The 23271-nt window shown below is 29.6% G+C and overlaps 3 protein-coding genes across 3 annotated transcripts; all 3 read left to right on the forward strand.

The window, feature by feature from the left end:
• Positions 1-11913: 11913 nt before the first annotated feature.
• LOC133030226 (uncharacterized) lies at positions 11914-14376 on the forward strand. The gene is made up of 5 exons (XM_061102710.1): positions 11914-13389; positions 13476-13694; positions 13773-13865; positions 13949-14059; positions 14164-14376. The coding sequence occupies exons 1-5, from the start codon at positions 13108-13110 to the stop codon at positions 14344-14346; spliced, it is 888 nt and encodes a 295-aa protein (XP_060958693.1). The 5' UTR covers positions 11914-13107; the 3' UTR covers positions 14347-14376.
• Positions 14377-14385: 9 nt separating this feature from the next.
• On the forward strand, positions 14386-15355 carry LOC133030227 (uncharacterized). Its single transcript, XM_061102711.1, has 2 exons — positions 14386-14694; positions 14955-15355. Exons 1-2 carry the CDS (start codon positions 14572-14574, stop codon positions 15276-15278), a joined length of 447 nt encoding a protein of 148 aa, XP_060958694.1. The 5' UTR covers positions 14386-14571; the 3' UTR covers positions 15279-15355.
• A 185-nt stretch (positions 15356-15540) lies between these two features.
• On the forward strand, positions 15541-16331 carry LOC133030061 (uncharacterized). Its single transcript, XM_061102277.1, has 3 exons — positions 15541-15735; positions 15815-15989; positions 16089-16331. The coding sequence occupies exons 1-3, from the start codon at positions 15635-15637 to the stop codon at positions 16122-16124; spliced, it is 312 nt and encodes a 103-aa protein (XP_060958260.1). The 5' UTR covers positions 15541-15634; the 3' UTR covers positions 16125-16331.
• Positions 16332-23271: the final 6940 nt, after the last annotated feature.

The raw sequence follows: 23271 nt of genomic DNA on the forward strand, positions 1-23271 counted from the left end.
ACGTATCACCCTGACCTAAAAGTTGGCTTAACTAACAAATCAAAGAACACGAATAGCCTCTCGAGATTGAGCCTAATCATATCAGGATTAAGATCATTTGATCTAGGATCAACTAGGCGATATTGACTTGAATAGATATTACGGTAAGTTTAATAAATCTAAGTCAAAGTTCAATATCGGTCCCTTCCGATGCATACTCCATGCATCCAACCTGAGCTTTACTTTAACCAATGCTCTGGAAAGAACATAGCACTTCTCCAAATGCAAGTAAACTCTGTTGTAGATTATCATATCAGTAAAACCCTATGTCTGATAAATCTAGGAAACTTTATTCACATAGTTATGTTTACTTTCCAATGTGTTGACAGCACAATAAACAGGATCAAGTATGTGAAAAGGGTTTCAGATGAATTCATACATTATGTACATATAATCATAAAATAAATCATGTGAACCATGCAACATTAAATGTTATTTCTGTTCTATATTAATAAGTAAATCTGATTATATTGAAATGAGTTTTATTTAGGGCATAAAACCCAACAAACTCCCACTTGCACTAATATAAAACAAAAAAGTGCGTTTCAAATAATCTCAACACCTTGATATACAAATCAAGTGTAGTAGTAGTAAACTCCTCGTAATAGGATCTGAAAGGTTGAATTAAACACAACCTTTTCTCCACCATTACTCTTCCTTTAATCACAAAATCATTGATAATGTGAAATTCCTCTCTATATGTCTACTCTCTTGGGATTCTGGATTCTATATCTTTGGCAACTACTTTTGGTTAATCAGGAAATAACACTAGTAGTTTAGGCAATTTGGAATGGTGCCAAAAATGTATAGAACTTTCCTTAGACTGAATAAGTACCTTTCCTGCAACTTTAACATTCAGTCCCTATCTGGTAGAGCTAGAGACTTCAGATAGGTTTTTACACTTCTCCAAAATCACTATTCCACCCCCAGAGTAATCACCATCTTATCAGAAAGATTTACTAGCACAAAGGCAAATTTCGAAATCTGATATTGTGTAGTCTAAGAGTTTTAAACACACCCTTATAGACTAACATATAGTTCCTCTTCTTAATCTTAGGATTTACTTGATTTTCTTCCAATGTTCTTCTCCTGGATTAATCTGATACCTACTCATTACTCCCACTCAACAGCTGGTGTCTGGTCTAAGGCATACAAAAGCATATCTAAGACCTCTCACTGTTGATATAAGAAATTCTTTCATGGCTTTATCTTTTCTGGAATAGTTAAGACTTTTCCTTAGATAAATAAAATCTATACCTAAGAAGTTGTGAAGCTTCTATAGATTGCCATTAGAAAGAAAATGCTTTAGCATCTTACTAAAGTAAGTTGCTTGCATTAGAGTAAGTAATTACCAGGTATACCACAAGCTACAGGTTTAGATAAACTCAAACCTATAATACTAGGAACAAGAAGTTTTGTTAAGTCCATTGAATGGACTTATAAACGAAAATTTCCTTTTATGTCCTTGTAATAGAAAACTTAAGGTTATTCCATGTGAATGGATTAAACCATAGTTCTTTTGGCTTTCTTCTTAGTTTCTTATCTTGACAATCCATTACTTGTTTAAACTCACAATGGATTTTAATCACTAGTGTCTTCCAAGTCATAAGAAGGCGAGTTCCTAGAAACTCTCCCACTACGACAAGGTACCGTGAATTATGTCGAAGAAAATTAAATGGTATTGATCTCTTCGGTTGTGACAAGACAACAGAGGTAGTGGGATCATCATATGTCATATAAGATGATAGAACACTTTTGGAATCAAGAAAAATATCTCCTTTATTTGCTACTTGTTTTGAGACTTAGTCATTATCTTAGAAAAGTAGTATTTGTTTGAACAAACACTTTCTTATCTATTGACAATGGGATGGTCCACCCCTAATCACTTAGAATAGCTAACAAACCATGGTTAACAGTTCTAGCTTTTCTTAAGATTTTGATTAGGTCATCCATGAATCTAGTAATGATTTACATTAAGTATACAACCATTACATCATTCTGAAATTGTATTACCATAGAAGGAATTAGGCAACGACTAGTAACTAATCATCAACATGCAACTCGAAATTTCTGGGGAGGTAAGTTTGGATATAATTCAAAAATCAAATTAATGATCTTTGAACTGCATATCTACTAACTATTTCTCCACCCCTATCAGTTCGCAAGATCTTTAACCACTTACCTTAATGGTTTTAGCCATTGCTAGAAATTAATGAAATATTTAAACATTTCAAATTTCTTGCTAAATAAAAGGTATAATCTAGAGTTATCGTTTTAAGAATACAACGAAAAACTCATATCCACCCCTGAATGTACATCCATCTGCGAATGAGATGAACTACTTTCAGTGGATATAGGCATATTAACTCTTTGCAGAGATTGATCTTATCAAATCCACTATGAACACGATACAAATGCCATAGAGAAAAAAAAATGTGGTAGTGTCTTTTGATGACATAGGTTTAGTTACATTAAAGAGTTCTTAGAATACTGCAAGTGGATCCTGGTCACAGAATACCTAACTTATATTCCATACAGTTTTAATCCATTAATAGAAGATGGATATTAAACACTTGAGAAAGTGTAACTGTATTGTATTCTGGAATTAGAAATATAAGAAAATTTCTATTTGGAATCTAAAATTAAAGTCAAAGACTTAAATTTATACCAAATATAATGAGTAATTCTATCTTGGACCACCACTACTAATTTAACTCTAAGTTAGATTTGCCCATACAAGTAGGAGATTTCTAAGATTGAGGATTTATATCAATTGGGAATAGAATTTCGGGATTATAATCATATGCGTCATTTAATTTCTTAAGAGAAAATATAGAGTGACATGAAATGATTTATAGACCATTCATCCAATGATATATTCTGAACTAATTCGAAATGAATAAGCTAAGAGGAATTAGGATAATTTCGTTTATAAATAAGAATCCAACGATGCTTCGATTAGAGAATGTCAAAGTAATCTTATTTATACAATCTTCTTGTTTCATATCGTAAAAATACTAGTCTAAGGTGTCATCAATTGATGAACAGCTAGATGTCGCATATACAATATTTATCTTTCGAGATCTAACACTATTATGTATGTCTAATGGTGAAAATCCACTAGGAATTTATCTCATTAGATAAACAAGCCAAGTTAGACCAACAATGAAGATTCGAAATTAAACTACAACTTAATAACAAAAAATAACATGGTTCAATATAAATTCATACACAATTCAGAAATTATTAAACATATAGCAAGTAGGAATGACAAATGAAAATACTAAAACTTACAATCCTAAATAATTTCCAAGGTTTTCAACAAACTGATATCAGTGTCCCGTTTAGGCGAGAGTCAAAGCTACCATCCATTGAATAGAGTTGTCAGCTCATCTAAAATGTTAAACATTCTAGCAACCTTTCATTCGATCAAGATTGGAATTCAGCGTTGTCCCGTTTAGGCGAGAGTCAAGGCAATTCTATCTTATGAGCTTCCACCATTGTTTCATAATTTGCAAGTCAAGTATGGTCGCCACCATTAGGGTGATCCATACCATACAACACACTTACAAACTACTTATCATTCGAGATTAAACGGTACGAAATTGCTAATGAACGTTCCTCCATTAGGGAGGATTACTCACTAAAACAAACACGGTGTAAAACCCACAATGGAGGAGATCGAATATCTTAATAATAAATCTCATTATTTAAAGAGAGTTGTATTTTCTTTGATTCTCTTTATTTAATCTATTTATTTTAAATATATATATTTATTAATTAAATTTCCAATTTAGAATGAAAAATTCTAAATATAAATTTTAATTTAATATTTATAAATTTTACTTAGATGGATATGAAAATAACATGAATTATTTCCATCTTAGTAATAATTTCCAATAAATATTTAGAAAAGTATTCAATTTAAGTTGTTACAAAATTAATTTAAATTAATTTACAACTCAAATTTAATTTCTATAAATATATATTGCATTTCGAAAAATTAAAGTATTCAAGGACACAATTTTCGAAAATGCATGTTAAAATAAAAAATTAATCCTGGAAAAATTATTCTAATTTAATGTTGGCCCAAAATTAATTAATAAAATTAATTTACAACAAAAAATATAATTTTCCTATTTAATTAAATATATAAGAAAATTTCAAATATTTAAGTATGATGATGAAAATCAACTTAGATATTAATTTTCTATTTAATTAAATACACTAGAAAAATACTTCAAGCAAAAATATCATCTATCTAGATTTTCCTTTGACTAATTAATTCAATTTCTAATAATATACTTTAATTCAATTTATTTTAAATTAATCAATAAATGAAAAAAATCATTGATTTAAGTTGATCCAAGAATTAATTAAAATAAATAATTAATTTACAACTTAATCTATTTTTCAAGATAAATTCAAAATCATCTTGCATTATGAAATGCAATTTCGAAAATTGATTAATAAAATAAAGAAAAATATATTTTACTTCATTTATTTTAATTAATCATTAAATGAAAAAATCATTGATTTAAGTTGGTCCAAAATTAAAATAAATAATTTACAACTTTAATCTATTTTTCAAATAAAATTCGAAATTCTAGCATTTCAGAAATGCAATTTCGAAATTTGATTAATAAAATAAAGAAAAAATATATTTTGAAAATTATTTAAATTTAGTTGAAAAAATAAATTTCAACTAAAAATAATTTTCTATTTAATTAAGTGTCATGAAAAAGAAATATTTAAGTATCATGATGAAAATCAACTTAGATATTTAATTTTCAAATTAATTAAATGTATTAAATTCAAGAAATAAATAATTAAGTGTAGAGAATACTTAATTATTAATCTCTAGTTTAATACTAGGAAAAAATATACTTAAAATAAATTGTACCAAAATTAATTATTCAAATAATTAATTTGACAATGTATAATATTTTCCTATTTAATATTAGAAATAATAAGTAGTCTAGAAATAACTATCTAGAAAATATCTTATTTGACTAAGTATCTTTTCCACAAAATTTGAAAAAATATCTAATTTAAGTTGTATTAGAAAAAATCTAGAACTTAAATATTTTCAAATTTAAATTTAATTAAATATCAAAAATTAAGTTGTAACCACTTAATTTAAAAATATTTCATTTTAAGTTAATATTCGAAAAGATATTAACTTAAAAAAAATCTCTAAAATATTTCATTTTAAGTTAATATTCGAAAAGATATTAACTTAAAAAATATCTAAAGAATCTTAATAACCAATGCCTAAAATTCCTCAACTTAATTTTGAAATTTTAAATCCAAAAGATATTCAGATTTAAGTTGGTTAGTTGTAGATAACTAAATATCAACTTAAATAGGAATATTTAATGAAAAATTTAAATTAAGCTTCAGAAAGAATCTAGATGGTTACAATTCTATATTTTATTAAATACAAGAAAATACATATAGTTTAGCTTAGAATAAAAAATTCTTTAAACTATAATTTTCTTAAATTAATTTCAAAATAAATGAAATTAATTATGTTGCTAATTAATTTTATTAGGTTAAACTAGTTTAATTAACCTAGTACAGTTATTCAAATCAGGCAAATGGGCCTTCACAATTGGGGTGGTTCATGTGAGAGGGTGCTGGGTTCAGTATGTCGTACCCACTACTATGGCTCCCAACTCTCACACAAGGCCCAAAAGAGAGGAATTTAACCTTAAAATGAACAACTGTTATTAATTAAATAAGCCCGAAACTAAATGGGCCTAAATAAAATCTATCAAAAACTATGACATTTTATTTAGCAACAACAACCTATATGCATCTATAATGAAATTAAACACATAGGCTCACACAAGCACACTTTGGATGGGTCCTATCATGTTGCTAGGTCATACACAAATAAAAGAAGATTGTAAATATACCTGTTACAAATTATTAACTTGACCAAGGGAGCCATGAGTTAAAATCAGATCATTGGATCTCTCAACAAGTTAACCATGACTATTTGCAATCAAGCAATAATAGGTTTTGAAAACTTACACATAAGCTAAAACACATACTCCTGCAACAAGGTTAGCTGGATAGTTGGATGTAGGATTTATTTAATTTTAAATTAAATAATTAATTTCGAAAATAATTAATTAAAAATAAATAAATTTTTCGAAAATTTTAAAAAAATTTGAAAAATTCGAAATTTAAAAAAAAATTAAATTTAAAATTAAACATACAATTTTGAAAAATTAGGTTTCAACCAACCTAAATATCATTTCAAAATTTGCTAACTACTTTTAAAATTTAAATGTTATTTTATAAATAAAAATTGAATAAAAAATTAAAAAAGATAAATGAATATCTTTTTCAGATTTTAAATGTAATTTAAATAAATAAAATAACAAAATTTAAAAGTTAGCAAAATATCTTACATCTTTTTAAAATTACATGATTATAGTTATCTTATTTTAAATTTAAATAAGGTCAAATTATTTTAAAAAAAAATAATTTAAAATATTTAAAATCTGACCTTAAATTTAAAAATAAGACACGATATAATCAAATTTAAAAATAAGATAGATTATTAAGCAAATAAGATAGATATTAACTATTTTCAAATTCAAATTACACTAATATCTTGAATTAAATTTAAAAAATATTAGATTAATTCATAATGATAATTAGAATTGAATTAGGAATAGTAATAGTATAAATACAGAACTACACAAAAAATCAGAAGTTAATTCCATGAAAAAGCATGAAAAAACGAAGAAAAACGAAAAAATTGCGAGCTGTACGGACGGGATGCTGTGCATACCCGTCCGCGCGCGCAGGTGAGGAGCATGGGCGAGGTTTCTCGGCGGTTTGGGAAATCAGCATGATTTCCGCGCACACATGAGAATTTCAGCACAACTCCGATTTTTTCGAATCTTCAAAAAATCATAACTAATTCAAATTAAATCGAAATTGAGTTCTATAAAAAAGTAACTTGCTTAATTTTTTCCATACTATCCAATAAAAATAATTCCAGAAACAGATATTCAATTATTTTTAACAAAAATTCACAAACACCAATCAATCATCAAATAACACTCAATACAACATGATACCATCCAAAAACAACAAACAATCGTTTTAAAGTCCAAATTTCTTGCAAGTAAATCAATTACCATGGCTCTGATACCAGTTGTTGGAAATTATTTTACCATGATCTTAGATGTAGTCACAAGTATGTTGATTAACACCCTAAATATGAACTTTCTAAAACGATGAAATAAACACATATAAAGTTTAGGAAACCTTACATTGGGTGCAGCGGAATATAATGACTCCTTCCGTTCAGATATCTAGCCCTTGATTCCTTTCTGTAGCAGAGCATTATCAATATCTGAACCTGGATCTCTTTCCCTGAATCTTTGATGCTGAAACCTCCTTTGCTGATGATCTTTCTTCACAATCTTCCTCACTATGATTGAGGTATTGCTTGCTATGTGTGGGCACTACTCTAATCACTAGGGTAAGTTCGAAATATGAAGGAAGAAGAGAGAGAGAGAGGGTGACGGCCAAGGAAGAGAGAGAAGGCTCAGGTTTTTCTGATTCAGAAGTGTTATTTTCCTGAAGCCTTCACTATCTATTTATAGCATTCCACTAGGGTTAGGTTTGAATTATTTGGCATTAAAATAATGAAAATATCAGTTTAAATTGTCTACAAAAGTGGTCGGCCATGCTTAGTGGATTTGGGCCTCACTTTTTGCAATTTCAGAGTTTTACCTTTTCTGCATCTGATTTTCTCAAAAACGCCAGTTTTCTAATTCAACCATTTAAATGCCAATTCTAACTATTTAATAACTATAAATAATTATTAAATATTGTCATTTATCATATTTATTAATTGAACCATACAAAGTATCATAATTAACAAATATGCCCCTAAAACTCTTTCTTTACAATTTCACCCCTACTTAGTGAAAATTTCACAAATAGACATAGTCTAATTTGAGAATTATAATTGATTAATCAAAACCAATTATATGAGTCTTACAAGCAATATTATCTCAACTAGTGCGGGGACCATGGGTCTATATAACCGAGCTTCCAATAAGTAGATCAAGAATTTAGCACTAAAATTCACTAACTTATTAATTCTTCGTTGAATCCACGCATAGAACTTAGAATTGCACTCTCAATTATATAGAATGCTCTATATGTTCCACCATATAGACACATCATTAGTTATCGATTGTTATAATCCTAATGTGATCACTGATCCTCTATATGAATGATCTACACTGTAAAGGGATTAAATTACCGTTACACCCTACAATGTATTTATTCCTTAAAACACTTGACCCCGTATAAATGATATTTCAGCTTATGTGAAATGAGTACTCCACCATTTATGTTCGTTTGGTCAAGCTCGAAGGAGATCATCCTTTGCTTACTATTCGCCAGATAGAAGCTATAGATTCCATGTTTATGATAGCGCTCCCACTCAATTGCACTACCGTGTTCCCAAAATGTACGTATCACCCTGACCTAAAAGTAAGCTTAACTAACAAATCAAAGAACACGAATAGCCTCTCGAGATTGAGCCTAATCATATCAGGATTAAGATCATTTGATCTAGGATCAACTAGGCGATATTGACTTGAATAGATATTACGGTAAGTTTAATAAATCTAAGTCAAAGTTCAATATCGGTCCCTTCCGATGCATACTCCATGCATCCAACCTGAGCTTTACTTTAACCAATGCTCTGGAAAGAACATAGCACTTCTCCAAATGCAAGTAAACTCTGTTGTAGATTATCATATCAGTAAAACCCTATGTCTGATAAATCTAGGAAACTTTATTCACATAGGCTCACACAAGCACACTTTGGATGGGTCCTATCATGTTGCTAGGTCATACACAGATGAAAGAAGATTGTAAATATACCTGTTACAAATTATTAACTTGACCAAGGGAGCCATGAGTTAAAATCAGATCATTGGATCTCTCAACGAGTTAACCATGACTATTTGCAATCAAGCAATAATAGGTTTTGAAAACTTACACATAAGCTAAAACACATACTCCTGCAACAAGGTTAGCTGGATAGTTGGATGTAGGATTTATTTAATTTTAAATTAAATAATTAATTTCGAAAATAATTAATTAAAAATAAATAAATTTTTCAAAAATTTTAAAAAAATTTGAAAAATTCGAAATTTAAAAAAAAATTAAATTTAAAATTAAACATACAATTTTGAAAAATTAGGTTTCAACCAACCTAAATATCATTTCAAAATTTGCTAACTACTTTTAAAATTTAAATGTTATTTTATAAATAAAAATTGAATAAAAAATTAAAAAAGATAAATGAATATCTTTTTCAGATTTTAAATGTAATTTAAATAAATAAAATAACAAAATTTAAAAGTTAGCAAAATGTCTTACATCTTTTTAAAATTACATGATTATAGTTATCTTATTTTAAATTTAAATAAGGTCAAATTATTTAAAAAAAAAATAATTTAAAATATTTAAAATCTGACCTTAAATTTAAAAATAAGACAAGATATAATCAAATTTAAAAATAAGATAGATTATTAAGCAAATAAGATAGATATTAACTATTTTCAAATTCAAATTACACTAATATCTTGAATTAAATTTAAAAAATATTAAATTAATTCATAATGATAATTAGAATTGAATTAGGAATAGTAATAGTATAAATACAGAACTACACAAAAAATCAGAAGTTAATTCCATGAAAAAGCATGAAAAAACGAAGAAAAACGAAAAAATTGCGAGCTGTACGGACGGGATGCTGTGCATACCCGTCCGCGCGCGCAGGTGAGGAGCATGGGCGAGGTTTCTCTGCGGTTTGGGAAATCAGCATGATTTCCGCGCGCGCATGAGAATTTCAGCACAACTCCGATTTTTTCGAATCTTCAAAAAATCATAACTAATTCAAATTAAATCGAAATTGAGTTCTATAAAAAAGTAACTTGCTTAATTTTTTCCATACTATCCAGTAAAAATAATTCCAGAAACAGATATTCAATTATTTTTAACAAAAATTCACAAACACCAATCAATCATCAAATAACACTCAATACAACATGATACCATCCAAAAACAACAAACAATCGTTTTAAAGTCCAAATTTCTTGCAAGTAAATCAATTACCATGGCTCTGATACCAGTTGTTGGAAATTATTTTACCATGATCTTAGATGTAGTCACAAGTATGTTGATTAACACCCTAAATATGAACTTTCTAAAACGATGAAATAAACACACACTACTACAATGTTAGCCTTTAGAGGCAGTTTTTTCAACCCCATTTATAAAAAGGGAAGCTAAAGGGTGTAAAAATACCCGGTATGTTCGAAATTGACATTTAGAGGCGGTTTTTTGATAAAAACCGTAGGTATAAAATTGCATTATACCATTTAGAGGCGGTTGGAAATTAATTTTTTTTTTTTTTTCTGAAATACCCTATGCCGTCGGTTCCTTCATAGGAACCGACGCATGTGGTACACGAAAACCTGACACGTGTACCCTATGCCGTCGGTTCCTATGAAGGAACCGACGCCATAGGGTCGATCAGGGTATATCCCTTTGCTCGACCTTCCTTCTTCCTCCCCACTTCACTCATCAACCCAGAAAAACCAGAGACCCTATTTCTCAGCCAAAACCCTCGCCTCCACCACCTTCTCCCCACCCTATCTCCCTCATTTCTCAACCATTTCAGCCCATTTTTTTTTTAAAATCCTCCATTTTCGATACTTAATAACCTACACCTAAAAAGTTCTGATTTTTTAGCCTCTAAAAGCTTCATCCGAACCCAAATAGTAAATTTTGGGTGTGAAATCCGGCCACCCATTTTTGTTGAGAAATTGTTCAATCTCAACCTCGTTTAAGGTATAAATATTGCTTCTATTCTTATTGTATTATGTATATTGTTTTATTTTTTGTTTTTGTAAATTATTATTTGAGTTTTTTTATTTTATTAGTAATATTATTGTGTTTTATGTGTATAGTGTCGGGATTTTTTACGGTGGTCGTCGGATTGCGGTTATTAGGTAATAATTTATACCTAGTATATATATGTATTTGTATATTTTATTGAATATTTGTATATAATGTGTGTATATATTGTGTGTGTGTATATAGTGTGTGTATATTTTTTATGAAAATAAATTTTATAATTGTATTTTATATATTTTTTGCAATATATATTTATTGTGAATAAAATGACATTGGAGGGATTTCATTAGTTTAGAAATAAAAATTTTAAAATGGAATTAGTGTGTGATATAATTTTATTTTTTTGAGATAATAGTGTGAGATATAATTGATTATATATATGTATGTATAATTTAGTAACTAAGTAATTTGTTACAATTTTTTATAACTAGTTATAAGTTATGAAATAATTAATTTTGTAATTTCGTTGTATTTCTTTATATTATAGGGGTTCGGCATAATTTTGTGTGTAGCGTATTTGGGCTTGCAATTATAGGTATATACTTTTACTAACTTTTTCTTAATATATAATTAATTATCAATGCATGTTAGTTGAGTTTGAATATCTTAAATATTCATCCGTAGTGAAGTAGGTTCTGCGAATACATGTACTGCGGTCGGATGGGTGGATTAATTTTGTATTGTTTATCTGTTTTGTTTGTTATTTTAGGCACTTGTAAAATTTTTGGGAACGTCCAATTACAAAGTAGTTATGCTGCCGAAATTTCGGTAGAATTAGGATAAATCTTACTAAAACCATTCATAATATAGTTAATTATAACATAGTAATAAGAAGTTAGGTCACATAAAAAATAATAATATTCACATTTATGAAAACTTTTTAATTTTACCAACATTATAATCAACTAAACAACCTAATAACATGAACTAATGTAAAACGAAAATTTGAGTAATTTTTAGATTAATATGAATAAATTGTGTGAGAGACTTAGTTAGTTACATTAGAAATTTATAATCTAGTTACATTGCATGTTATCTTATTGGTATTGACAATTGTGCTATACTTCTATGCGCTTTGTGCAATTTCTATGATATTTCGGACACTTTGTTTCTTATCTTTATATACATATATTGTTGTTAATGAAAGTCATTTTATCTAGAAAAAATAAATTAAAATAAAAAAAGAATGTGGTAGGTGATAAAATTGTAATGTTGATCCTTCATTGATTTCGAATACTTCGAGAATATACTTATGCTAATTTACATTACATAGAGTGTTTTAAGGTTTCGATCCTTTATGTTCAGTTGAGTAGAGTTGATTTTTTTTTAAATGTATTTTACAAATTTTTGTAAGTATGTACTGTTGGAACATACTCAAAAATGTTTGTGACTAGAAATATAGATAATTAAGTTACGTGCTTTGTGATACTCAAAAATGTATTTTACAAATTTTTGTAAGTATGTACTTATGCTCATGCATACATGACTACGAAGTGAAGAATCTTTCCAATGTAATTCTGTTGAAGGAGAGGAAATTCTGCATTGGCAGCAAATTAGAAAGATATATTAGAGGGATGTAACCATTATGTTAGAACTTGTATCACTGTTTTTCTATTAAAAAGTTCCATTACTTGCCCTTTTTCCGGATTTCGAGCTGTGCAAATTATTATATCATATCTTTTATGAATATTTAAGTTCCGGTAATGAAATATAATTGAATGAAAAAGATTTGATTTTTAATTTTTTTTTCTTGTTTAGTAATATTGTAAAATATTAGAATATCATTCTAATAGAATGATTATTTTTGAAATAAAAAAAAGATACCGCTAAATTTTTTTTATTTTTATTTCTAGTATTTTAAATTTTATTTTATTCTATTCTTATTTTTAGTCTTATTATTGTGTTTTGATTCCTTCCGACTAACCAAATGCAGCTGAGTGAGAAGTATGAGCAATTATCTGTATATACTTTTCTTATAAATAGTTAAGGACTGTTGTCTAAATATACTTAACAATTTGTTTATGCTTTTAATATTTCATATACACTACTTGTTATATATGTAGCTAACTTTGAAGTTTGTTTGTTAATGGTGTAGACATGGCGAACTCAGAATCAGGATCTGATTCGGGAGCAGAAAATGAGTGTCCAACCACAATACCTACACGAGGGCCGACGCAAATGAATGAAATATCAAAACTAATGGATCAGGGCAAAAGAGTGGCCCTCGAAGTTAATGATAAAGGTCAATACTGTGGAAAAAGCTACGCGAAGCTCGTATCCACTCTGGGAGTCAGATGTCGGCAGACAATAGGGTTGGCTTATAAAAATTGGAAAGAAGTCAACCAGACTCTGAAAAATAAAGTTTGGAAAGACATTCAGGTAAGCTATTATTTGTTAGAATTTTGATTTGTTTTTCTATTACTCCAAATGTTGACTCTAACCGTGTTTGTTTTCCTTCAAAATAGACGGGGTTCATTGTGCCGGACACCTTCAAACATGATTGTCTCATCCTAGCTGGGAAGTTAATGAAAGACTTCAAGAATAGGATGACAAAAGACATCATAATGCCCGCGTTGAAAGAGAATGATCTGGGACGACTGGCACAAGTCCCTGAAAAGCACCCGGAGATCGACGCTGCTGATTGGTGCAAATTTGTTGAAAGTAGACTAACTCCTGAATTTCTGGTACGCTAATTATATTAACACTAAGATAAACTCTTAAATACAAGTACATGTATCTAATGTATTTTTTTGGCATTGTAGGAATTGAGTAAGGTGCAACGTGAACGTTCCTCAAAAATTCAATCCAGACATCGAAGTGGTCGGAGTGGAATGGTGAACGTACGGGAAGCTGTGGTAAGTAATACTAAAAATTTAATGTGCTATAATGTGCTATACAATTTAATTGGTACTCATTTCATTGTTATAACGTTATGTAGAAAAAGGACCTCGAAGTTGCAGATCCTCCCCGCCACCGTGTTTGGATTAAATCTCGCACCAAGAGTAGAAAACTTGTCACTGATTACGACAAGGAAATTGCCGAGAAGATAGTAAGTATATATTAATTCATATACTAATTGCTTGAATATATAATTCAATTAGAGTTAGTGTATATAATTCATATACTAATTGCTTGAATATATGCGTGCATTAGGCTCAATTAGAGGAGAAGCTTAGTCAGGGACAAATTCAGGTCCAGGGCCAAAACGATATCCTCACGCAGGCGCTCGGGACACCAGAGCATCCTGGACGTGTCAGGGCTGCTGGGTATGCTATTACTTCAAATGTTATTTATTTAGTTACACAAATGAAATCGTTGCTAATTTGCATTTTATGATTTGTAGGTTCCTGACCAGGGCATCTCAACTGTTCGGCTGAGGAGTTCATTTCCCTCAACGACCAAGGTATCCTATACAATTTTGATGACCATGCGGCCCTTACTCAGCAAGTACATCTCTGCTCTGACAACATCGATAATATTGTGGCCCGAGGGTATTTGTACGAGCATGTGGGTGAGATCAAAGTTCACTGCCAGGATTACGATGATTCACATGCTCGGATCATGGTTTCGGAAATCCTGCAAGAGGACGCTGAAATCCCAGTCCCACTTGAAGAGTTCAGATATGTTAGGGACGTGTACCAGATGTTCCTTCCTTGGCCTAAACACTTAATTTTAACAACCGAGGTAACTTCTCAACTGAAATTAATTATTAATGATTAGTGGAGTTTGAATATCTTCAATATTCATCCGTAGTGAAGTAGGTTCTGCGAATATATGTGCTGCGGTGGGATGGATGAACAAACTACTGTTATATATGTGTTATTTGTCGTTATACAGCCATGTTCAAAATTTTTGGGATCATTCAATTACAACCGTTATGCTGCCGAAATTTCGGTAGAATTTAGATAAAATTTGATATATATATTATGTTCTGTTTTGTTTAGGGTCCACTCGCTCAACCGCCCTCAAGACGTGATGCGTCAAAGGGGAAAGCTCCGATGCTTTCTCCACAAAGCCGTGGTGCACGGGAAGATGAGTTGTTCACGGAAGAGAAGATGGCGTTGATCCCTAATTCGCTGAAATGGATGATTCATGAATTCCTAAGGCTCAAAGATAAACATGATATAATCACAATTTCTGTCCCCCGAGGATTCATTGCACCGCGTACCCAGATCATTTTATCTGGAGAGGATTTGCAGCAGGTTGCTACGTGTAACTACATCGGCAACCAGGGAATGTTGTTTGGAATGATGTATACTCTTCTTTAATCTAATTAACCTTATATCAAATTATAGTTAAATTATTATAAGGCACTAACACTTTTTTTTGGCAGGCACATATGGGAGAGCATCAACGGTACGAGAAAAATTTTCAAGTTTTACGACCCGCAGCTTCTCACGGTGCATGGGATCGCCGATGAAGAACGTAGTCGATCTTTTGACGATGCGGCAAGACGATTGGCTAATTGGTTATCATTAATGAACAGCAACCACCAAATGTTCTTTATTCCTTGGAACATCGGGTAAACTTTATTAAATTCTTTAGTACTAATTGTTCATTTCTATATTATGTCTTCAAATTATTTTTATACTATCTTACTTATATTCCAATATAATTTTCTAGGATGCATTGGACGCTAGTGGTGGTTGCGCCAAAGAAAATTATCCATTTAAACCCTCTAAAAGGCCGCCCAATTCCCGAAGAAATAGAACAAATGATCGGAAGGTAATTATTTAATGACTTCTTATGTAACGAATTTAAATTAACTAACGAATTGAAATGCTAATATAATTTTTCCAAACAGGGCATTCATGTATATAGGGGACGCACATCAGTATCTTGGCCCGTGGCAAGGAATTGCACAAGCAAACTGTCCAAGACAACCTAAAAGCCAAGAATGCGGTTTTTATGTTTTGAAATATATGACTGACATCGTCGCACGTGCCAACCCCAACCGTTACATAGAAGATCAAAAAGCTGTAAGTTTTAATTATTGATCATAGTATATAAATTTTATAATAACAAATATATAATATACATATACATAAACTAATATAAATTTTTAATTTTTTTAACAGTTTGGGGGTAAGAAGCAATACGATCCAAAAACATAAATTTTACCACTACAGCGAAAGTGGATCGAACAATTGATGGCGGTGATTCACGGTGACGATTGAGGTTCAAAGGTCGAAGAATTTTTCTTCATTATGTAATTTTTATAGATTAACTTGTAATTAGATTTATTAACTTATTAATATTTTTAACTAATTTTACATGTTTGTGTAATATTTAATTATTTTTATGAAATCAAATTATGTTTTTACCCAAATTTAATTACTATTTAATTTAAAATGTAATTAATATATAATTAAATTAAATAAATATGTAATTCAAAATTTAAATAAATATGTAATTTAAATTAAATAAAATAATATATAAATTAATAAATATAAAATTAAAATAATATAATTAAATTAAAAAAAATGAAAAAAACTGAAATCTGAGGAGTTTTGGCGTCGGTTCCTACGCCACATATGGCGTCGGTTATTGGCTAGGAACCGACGCCATATATACCCCTATGGCGTCGGTTATTAGCTAATAACCGACGCCATAGGGGTATATATGGCGTCGGTTCAAATAAACCCTTTAGCGTCGCCCTGATAGGCGTCGGTAGCGAATTTCGCGAAAACCGACGCCTAAAGGGCTTAAAAACCGCCTCTAAAGGGTGTTTTTGTAGTAGTGACATATAAAGTTTAGGAAACCTTACATTGGGTGCAGCGGAATATAATGACTCCTTCCGTTCAGATATCTAGCCCTTGATTCCTTTCTGTAGCAGAGCATTATCAATATCTGAACCTGGATCTCTTTCCCTGAATCTTTGATGCTGAAACCTCCTTTGCTGATGATCTTTCTTCACAATCTTCCTCACTATGATTGAGGTATTGCTTGCTATGTGTGGGCACTACTCTAATCACTAGGGTAAGTTCGAAATATGAAGGAAGAAGAGAGAGAGAGAGGGTGGCGGCCAAGGAAGAGAGAGAAGGCTCAGGTTTTTCTGATTCAGAAGTGTTATTTTCCTGAAGCCTTCACTATCTATTTATAGCATTCCACTAGGGTTAGGTTTGAATTATTTGGCATTAAAATAATGAAAATATCAGTTTAAATTGTCTACAAAAGTGGTCGGCCATGCTTAGTGGATTTGGGCCTCACTTTTTGCAATTTCGGAGTTTTACCTTTTCTGCATCTGATTTTCTCAAAAACGCCAGTTTTCTAATTCAACCATTTAAATGCCAATTCTAACTATTTAATAACTATAAATAATTATTAAATATTGTCATTTATCATATTTATTAATTGAACCATACAAAGTATCATAATTAACAAATATGCCCCTAAAACTCTTTCTTTACAATTTCACCCCTACTTAGTGAAAATTTCACAAATAGACATAGTCTAATTTGAGAATTATAATTGATTAATCAAAACCAATTATATGAGTCTTACAAGCAATATTATCTCAACTAGTGCGGGGACCATGGGTCTATATAACCGAGCTTCCAATAAGTAGATCAAGAATTTAGCACTAAAATTCACTAACTTATTAATTCTTCGTTGAATCCACGCATAGAACTTAGAATTGCACTCTCAATTATATAGAATGCTCTATATGTTCCACCATATAGACACATCATTAGTTATCGATTGTTATAATCCTAATGTGATCACTGATCCTCTATATGAATGATCTACACTGTAAAGGGATTAAATTACCGTTACACCCTACAATGTATTTATTCCTTAAAACACTTGACCCCGTATAAATGATATTTCAGCTTATGTGAAATGAGTACTCCACCATTTATGTTCGTTTGGTTAAGCTCGAAGGAGATCATCCTTTGCTTACTATTCGCCAGATAGAAGCTATAGATTCCATGTTTATGATAGCGCTCCCACTCAATTGCACTACCGTGTTCCCAAAATGTACGTATCACCCTGACCTAAAAGTAGGCTTAACTAATAAATCAAAGAACACGAATAGCCTCTCGAGATTGAGCCTAATCATATCAGGATTAAGATCATTTGATCTAGGATCAACTAGGCGATATTGACTTGAATAGATATTACGGTAAGTTTAATAAATCTAAGTCAAAGTTCAATATCGGTCCCTTCCGATGCATACTCCATGCATCCAACCTGAGCTTTACTTTAACCAATGCTCTGGAAAGAACATAGCACTTCTCCAAATGCAAGTAAACTCTGTTGTAGATTATCATATCAGTAAAACCCTATGTCTGATAAATCTAGGAAACTTTATTCACATAGTCATGTTTACTTTCCAATGTGTTGACAGCACAATAAACATGATCAAGTATGTGAAAAGGGTTTCAGATGAATTCATATATTATGTACATATAATCATGAAATAAATCATGTGAACCATGCAACATTAAATATTATTTCTGATCTATATTAATAAGTAAATCTGATTATATTGAAATGAGTTTTATTTAGGGCATAAAACCTAGCAGCGCTAACCATAGATATGGAATCTATATCTTCTATCTGGACATAGAAGTGAAACAATGATTTCCTTCGAGCTTGGCTTAATAGAGATAAATGGAAGAGCTCTTATTTCAGTGATTATATTAGCTCACTGAAATATCATTTATAGGAAGCTAAGTGTTTTAAAGATAAAATACATTGAGGGGTGAAACAGTAAATTTATCCCTACTCGGTGTAAATCATCTGTAGAGGATCTTTGATTATTGAGATTAGAACGATGGTTAAATGTTTATAGCGTATCTATATCGTGGAACATATAGAGCGTTCTATATGACTGAGAGTGCAATTCCAAGTTCTATGGTGTATGCAATAAGAAATTAATAAGTAAGAGAATTTACTTGGTAAATTCTAGTTCTGCTTATTGGAAGCTCGGTTGTATAGGCCCATGGTCCCCATACTAGTTGAGACCATACTGCTTGTAAGACTAAGATAATTGATTTTAATTAATCAATTATAATTCTAAAATTAGATTATGTTTATAGTTTATGAATTTTCACTAAGCAAGGGCTTAGTTGTGAAGAAAAGAGATTATAGGGCTTATTTATTAATTAAGAGACTTTATTAAGTCTAATTAATAAATCTATTAAGTGGCAATTTATTTGATAATTAATTTTAATTATTAAATAAATAATTTTGGCATTTAAGTGGTTAAATTAAAAAAATGGCATTTTTGAGAAAATAAAGAAAAATTGTTGTAAAATGGTAAAATTCTAAAGTGGGGCCCACATCCTATGGCCGACCACTTATGAGGGATTTTTCATTTAATTTTTTCAATATTTTAATGCCTAATAATTCTAACCTAAACCTAGGTGGTTGTCTATAAATAGATAGTGATGGCTCACACTAAAAGATGATGAAATTCAAGCCTTTAGTCAAAATTTCCTGAGCCATCTCTCTTGCTATTTTCGACCCACTCCTCTCTCTTTCTCTTTTCATATTTTCATACCCTTTAGTGATAGAGTAAGTGCCCACACACATCAAGTGGTACTTAATCATAGTATGTAAGACTGTGAAAAATCCAGTTTCAAGAGAAGGAGATTCGAACTCAGATCTTGGTGATACTCTGTTACAGACAGGATATAAGGGTTAGAGGTCTGAGTTAAAGGAGCCATTATTATTCCGCTTCACCTATTGTAAGGTTTCTCAAACTTTATATGTGTTTAAATTACATTGCTTTAGAAATTCATATTTAGGATGTTAAATAACATACATGGTAGTAAATCTAGATCTTGGTAAAATATATTCCAACAACTGGTATCAGAGCCATGGTCATGATTTACTATCATGAAATATGAATTAAAACGATGTTTGTGTTGATTTGGATGGTTTCATGATGGTTTATGTGTTTATTTGATGTTTGTTTGGAAATCGCAATATATGTTGTAAAAATATTTTTTATTTCGTTCTGAAATATTTTACTGGGTGGTTAAAGCCCCATTCGTAACTTGTAGTGTTGTTTAGGATGCAAGCTACGTAACAAGTGTCTGCCATGGTCAAGGCTGCACACTAGGGGTTTACGTCGATCGATTTAATCGGTTTATGGTACATTTTATTGAACCCAATGTAAAGATCGAGTTATAAAAATCTAAATGCAACCTGCCAAATTAAGAAAAAAAATTGTAACCTGCCCAATGAAATTGGTCAGTTTGGTCGAGTTAACCCGTCCAAACCAACCACTAATTTTTTTTATTTTTATTTTTCTATTTTTACATTCAATTGTTATATTTTAGTTAATTGTAATAATGAGACAAATATATAGATTGAATTTAAAATTCAAATCAACCACAATAAAAAAATATATTAGTTTCTACTTTATATTTTTTTAAAATAATCATATAAATTATATGATATATAAATATATATAATAAAAAATTTATAAATTTATATAAAAAAAAACTCTCTTAATCGGGTTGGTCGGGTTAGTTCGGGTTGATTGGGCGGGTTGGTATTATTTTTAACCCCTCAATATAAAGATTGGGCGGGTTATATTTTTGTCGGGTTTTTCGGTTTGTATTTTTCGTCGGGTTATCTCGGTTTGGTTTAGGCAGGTAATTCGGTTTGGACTGTTTACAAAAATTTATGTACAACCCTACTGCACACCAAGTGCCTGCTAGGGTGAAGGTTGCACACCAAGTGCCTCAGGGTGCTGTTGGAATTTATTTTTACAAGGATCTAGATTTACTAACATGTATGTTTCATTAACACCCTAAATATGCATTTTCTAATACGATGAAATTAAACACATAAGAGTTTAGAAAACCTTACATTGATGGCAGCAGAATAATATGACTCCTTCTGCTCAGATCTCTAATACTTGTTCTTTCTGTCACAGAATAATAACAAGATCTGAGTCTGGATCTCTTTTTCTCATTTGGGTTGGTTACCACCGTCTTCCACACTATAATTGAGTACTTGACTTGCTATGTGTGGGCATGAGACTCTATCACTATGGGCGAATTGATGAAGAACGATGAAGGAGGCGCCGAAATCACTATAGAAGGTGTCTCTCATCTACTAGCTATCTAAGAATGAAAACTAGGTTTAGGTTGGTTGAAGTAGGTTGTTGGATGAGATGAACGCATCATATTCCTTTTATAGTATTTCAACTAGGGTTTAGGTTTTAATTATATGGATTAAAAAGAATAAAATAATGGGAAAAAATCCATCACTAGTGGCCGATCATACATGGGCCTCACTAGTTACAATTTTGTCACTTTATTTCAATCACTTATTCTTTTTTCAATAATACCATATTTTTCAATTTTAATCTTATAAATATCAAAACTATTTACTTAATAATTATAATTAATTATTAAATAAAACTGGCATTTATATTATTATTAATTAAACCATACAAAGTCTCTTAATTAACAAATAAATCCTAAAATCTTTCTCTAAACAACTCATCCAACTTGAAAGAATATTCTAAACCTCTCCCTCAAAATTTAGCAGCGTCAAGATAATACTATCGATTGATTCATCAATTAGAAAATAAAATAATATGATTGTTATGTATATAAAAATCATAATTATACGTAGTATGTACAAAAATCTACTTATAACTTTTCCTCCCACCATTCATTAGGAGTATCATCTCTTTGCCTTTGTGCGTCCCAACCAAGTCGAGTCTCTCCTATAAGTAATGAATCCCACATCTGCCATTCCTTTTTAACATTATCCCAATAATTTTTATTTGTTTTCTATCATAATTTCTACCCATCTTTAAGTTAAATTATTCAATAAAATTTTTCCAACTTAATTTTCTTAAATATGATCCATTTCTATTACCAACTCTCACTTGTTCTATAACTAAATCAATCAATTTCTCACGTGTTGTTGAATCCCGAACTCTTTTTGATTTTTCTTGTGTTACCTCAGTTTTCATTCTATTTAAAATAATATGAGAAGTATAAATAAACACACAAAATAATACTATTTATTATTCTATTCAAAATCACAGTAATAACAATAATAATTATTAATGATCAACCATTTAAAGAAAAAAAAACTACAAAATAAGAATGTAAAAAATTAAACAAACATAGTGATTAATTTAAAAAGAAAAATATATAAATATAAAACACCTCAGTAATAAAGAGATTTTAATTATCATTGTAAAAGAAAGAATATATGACAATTGAATAATATGTATATAAATTTTTTATCTTAATCACATTATTTTTTATGTACATAGCTCTAGAAAGCTCTTTTAAATAAAAAACTCTTCTCTTATTTTACCCAAACAGATCTAAAAGTAGCTTCGAGACTTCAAAATTTCTTTCAAAACCATGCCAAATAAGCCCGAAATAATATGGTGAAAGGGCTTTTCAAATATCAAAATATGTTCGTTAATTAAAAAAAGAATAATTAGTAAATTTTTCCCATGAACTTTCGACAATATTGATTTTAGCCCCTAAAATATACGACTTGTTAAGAATCCCCTCTGAACTTTTACATTTACAGAAATTTAGTTCTTCTGTTAGGTTCTGTCCTATTGTTCCGTTTAAATGAAGACGTGTCTTTATCAATTAGTAATTTTTCTCCCTAAATTTTGACAACTATCAAATTGTACCCCCTCAAAATAAAAATAAAAAGGATTCAACATTTTTTTTTAATAAATCTTAAAAAATTAATTTAGATCTTAAGAAAAATTATGTTGAATGATTAAGAAAATTAAAAAAATAAATTAAAATTTTAAAACTAATTAAGCAATATAAAAAAATTATTTATTATTTATTAGAATCATTTAGTTATTAAAAATTCAATTTGTAAAAATGAAATTTTACGGGAGCAAACTTGAGTATATTTTATTTTTATAAAAAAATATAAATTTGTTTAAGTAAACATAATATTTTTTTTAGTTTAATTTATACTTTTTTTCAAAATAATTTTATATTTTTTATTGAATTTTTAATTATTTTTCTTTATTTGATAAGTTATGAGTTTATAAATATAAATAAGTTTAATTTTTTTTCTTCAAAAAATCTTAATTTATTTAAATTGTTTATTAGATTCTCAATAATTTTGGTTTGATTTTTTATTAAGATACATAAATAAAATAAAGTTTGAAAATATTTTTTTAAGCAAAATTAATATTTTCTAATTAATTTAATATTTTTTCTAATTTTTATTATTTTTCTAAATTAATAGAATATTATAATTGTTAAAAAAATAGAATATTTTAATTTTTTTAATAAA

This window comes from Cannabis sativa, chromosome 8 (genome assembly GCF_029168945.1).
Source record: "Cannabis sativa cultivar Pink pepper isolate KNU-18-1 chromosome 8, ASM2916894v1, whole genome shotgun sequence".
Taxonomy (NCBI): Eukaryota; Viridiplantae; Streptophyta; class Magnoliopsida; order Rosales; family Cannabaceae; genus Cannabis; species Cannabis sativa.

Excerpts from the sequence above, each read along its gene's own strand:
- LOC133030226 (XM_061102710.1), top strand. The coding sequence starts at position 13,108 with ATGGCGAACTCAGAATCAGGATCTGATTCGGGAGCAGAAAATGAGTGT. Across the intron at positions 13,390-13,475 it reads AAGTTTGGAAAGACATTCAG|ACGGGGTTCATTGTGCCGGA; the intron begins GTAAGCTATTAT and ends CCTTCAAAATAG. Across the intron at positions 13,695-13,772 it reads GACTAACTCCTGAATTTCTG|GAATTGAGTAAGGTGCAACG; the intron begins GTACGCTAATTA and ends TTGGCATTGTAG.
- LOC133030227 (XM_061102711.1), top strand. The coding sequence starts at position 14,572 with ATGGTTTCGGAAATCCTGCAAGAGGACGCTGAAATCCCAGTCCCACTT. Across the intron at positions 14,695-14,954 it reads ACTTAATTTTAACAACCGAG|GGTCCACTCGCTCAACCGCC; the intron begins GTAACTTCTCAA and ends TGTTTTGTTTAG.
- LOC133030061 (XM_061102277.1), top strand. The coding sequence starts at position 15,635 with ATGCATTGGACGCTAGTGGTGGTTGCGCCAAAGAAAATTATCCATTTA. Across the intron at positions 15,736-15,814 it reads ATAGAACAAATGATCGGAAG|GGCATTCATGTATATAGGGG; the intron begins GTAATTATTTAA and ends TTTTCCAAACAG. Across the intron at positions 15,990-16,088 it reads ACATAGAAGATCAAAAAGCT|TTTGGGGGTAAGAAGCAATA; the intron begins GTAAGTTTTAAT and ends TTTTTTTAACAG.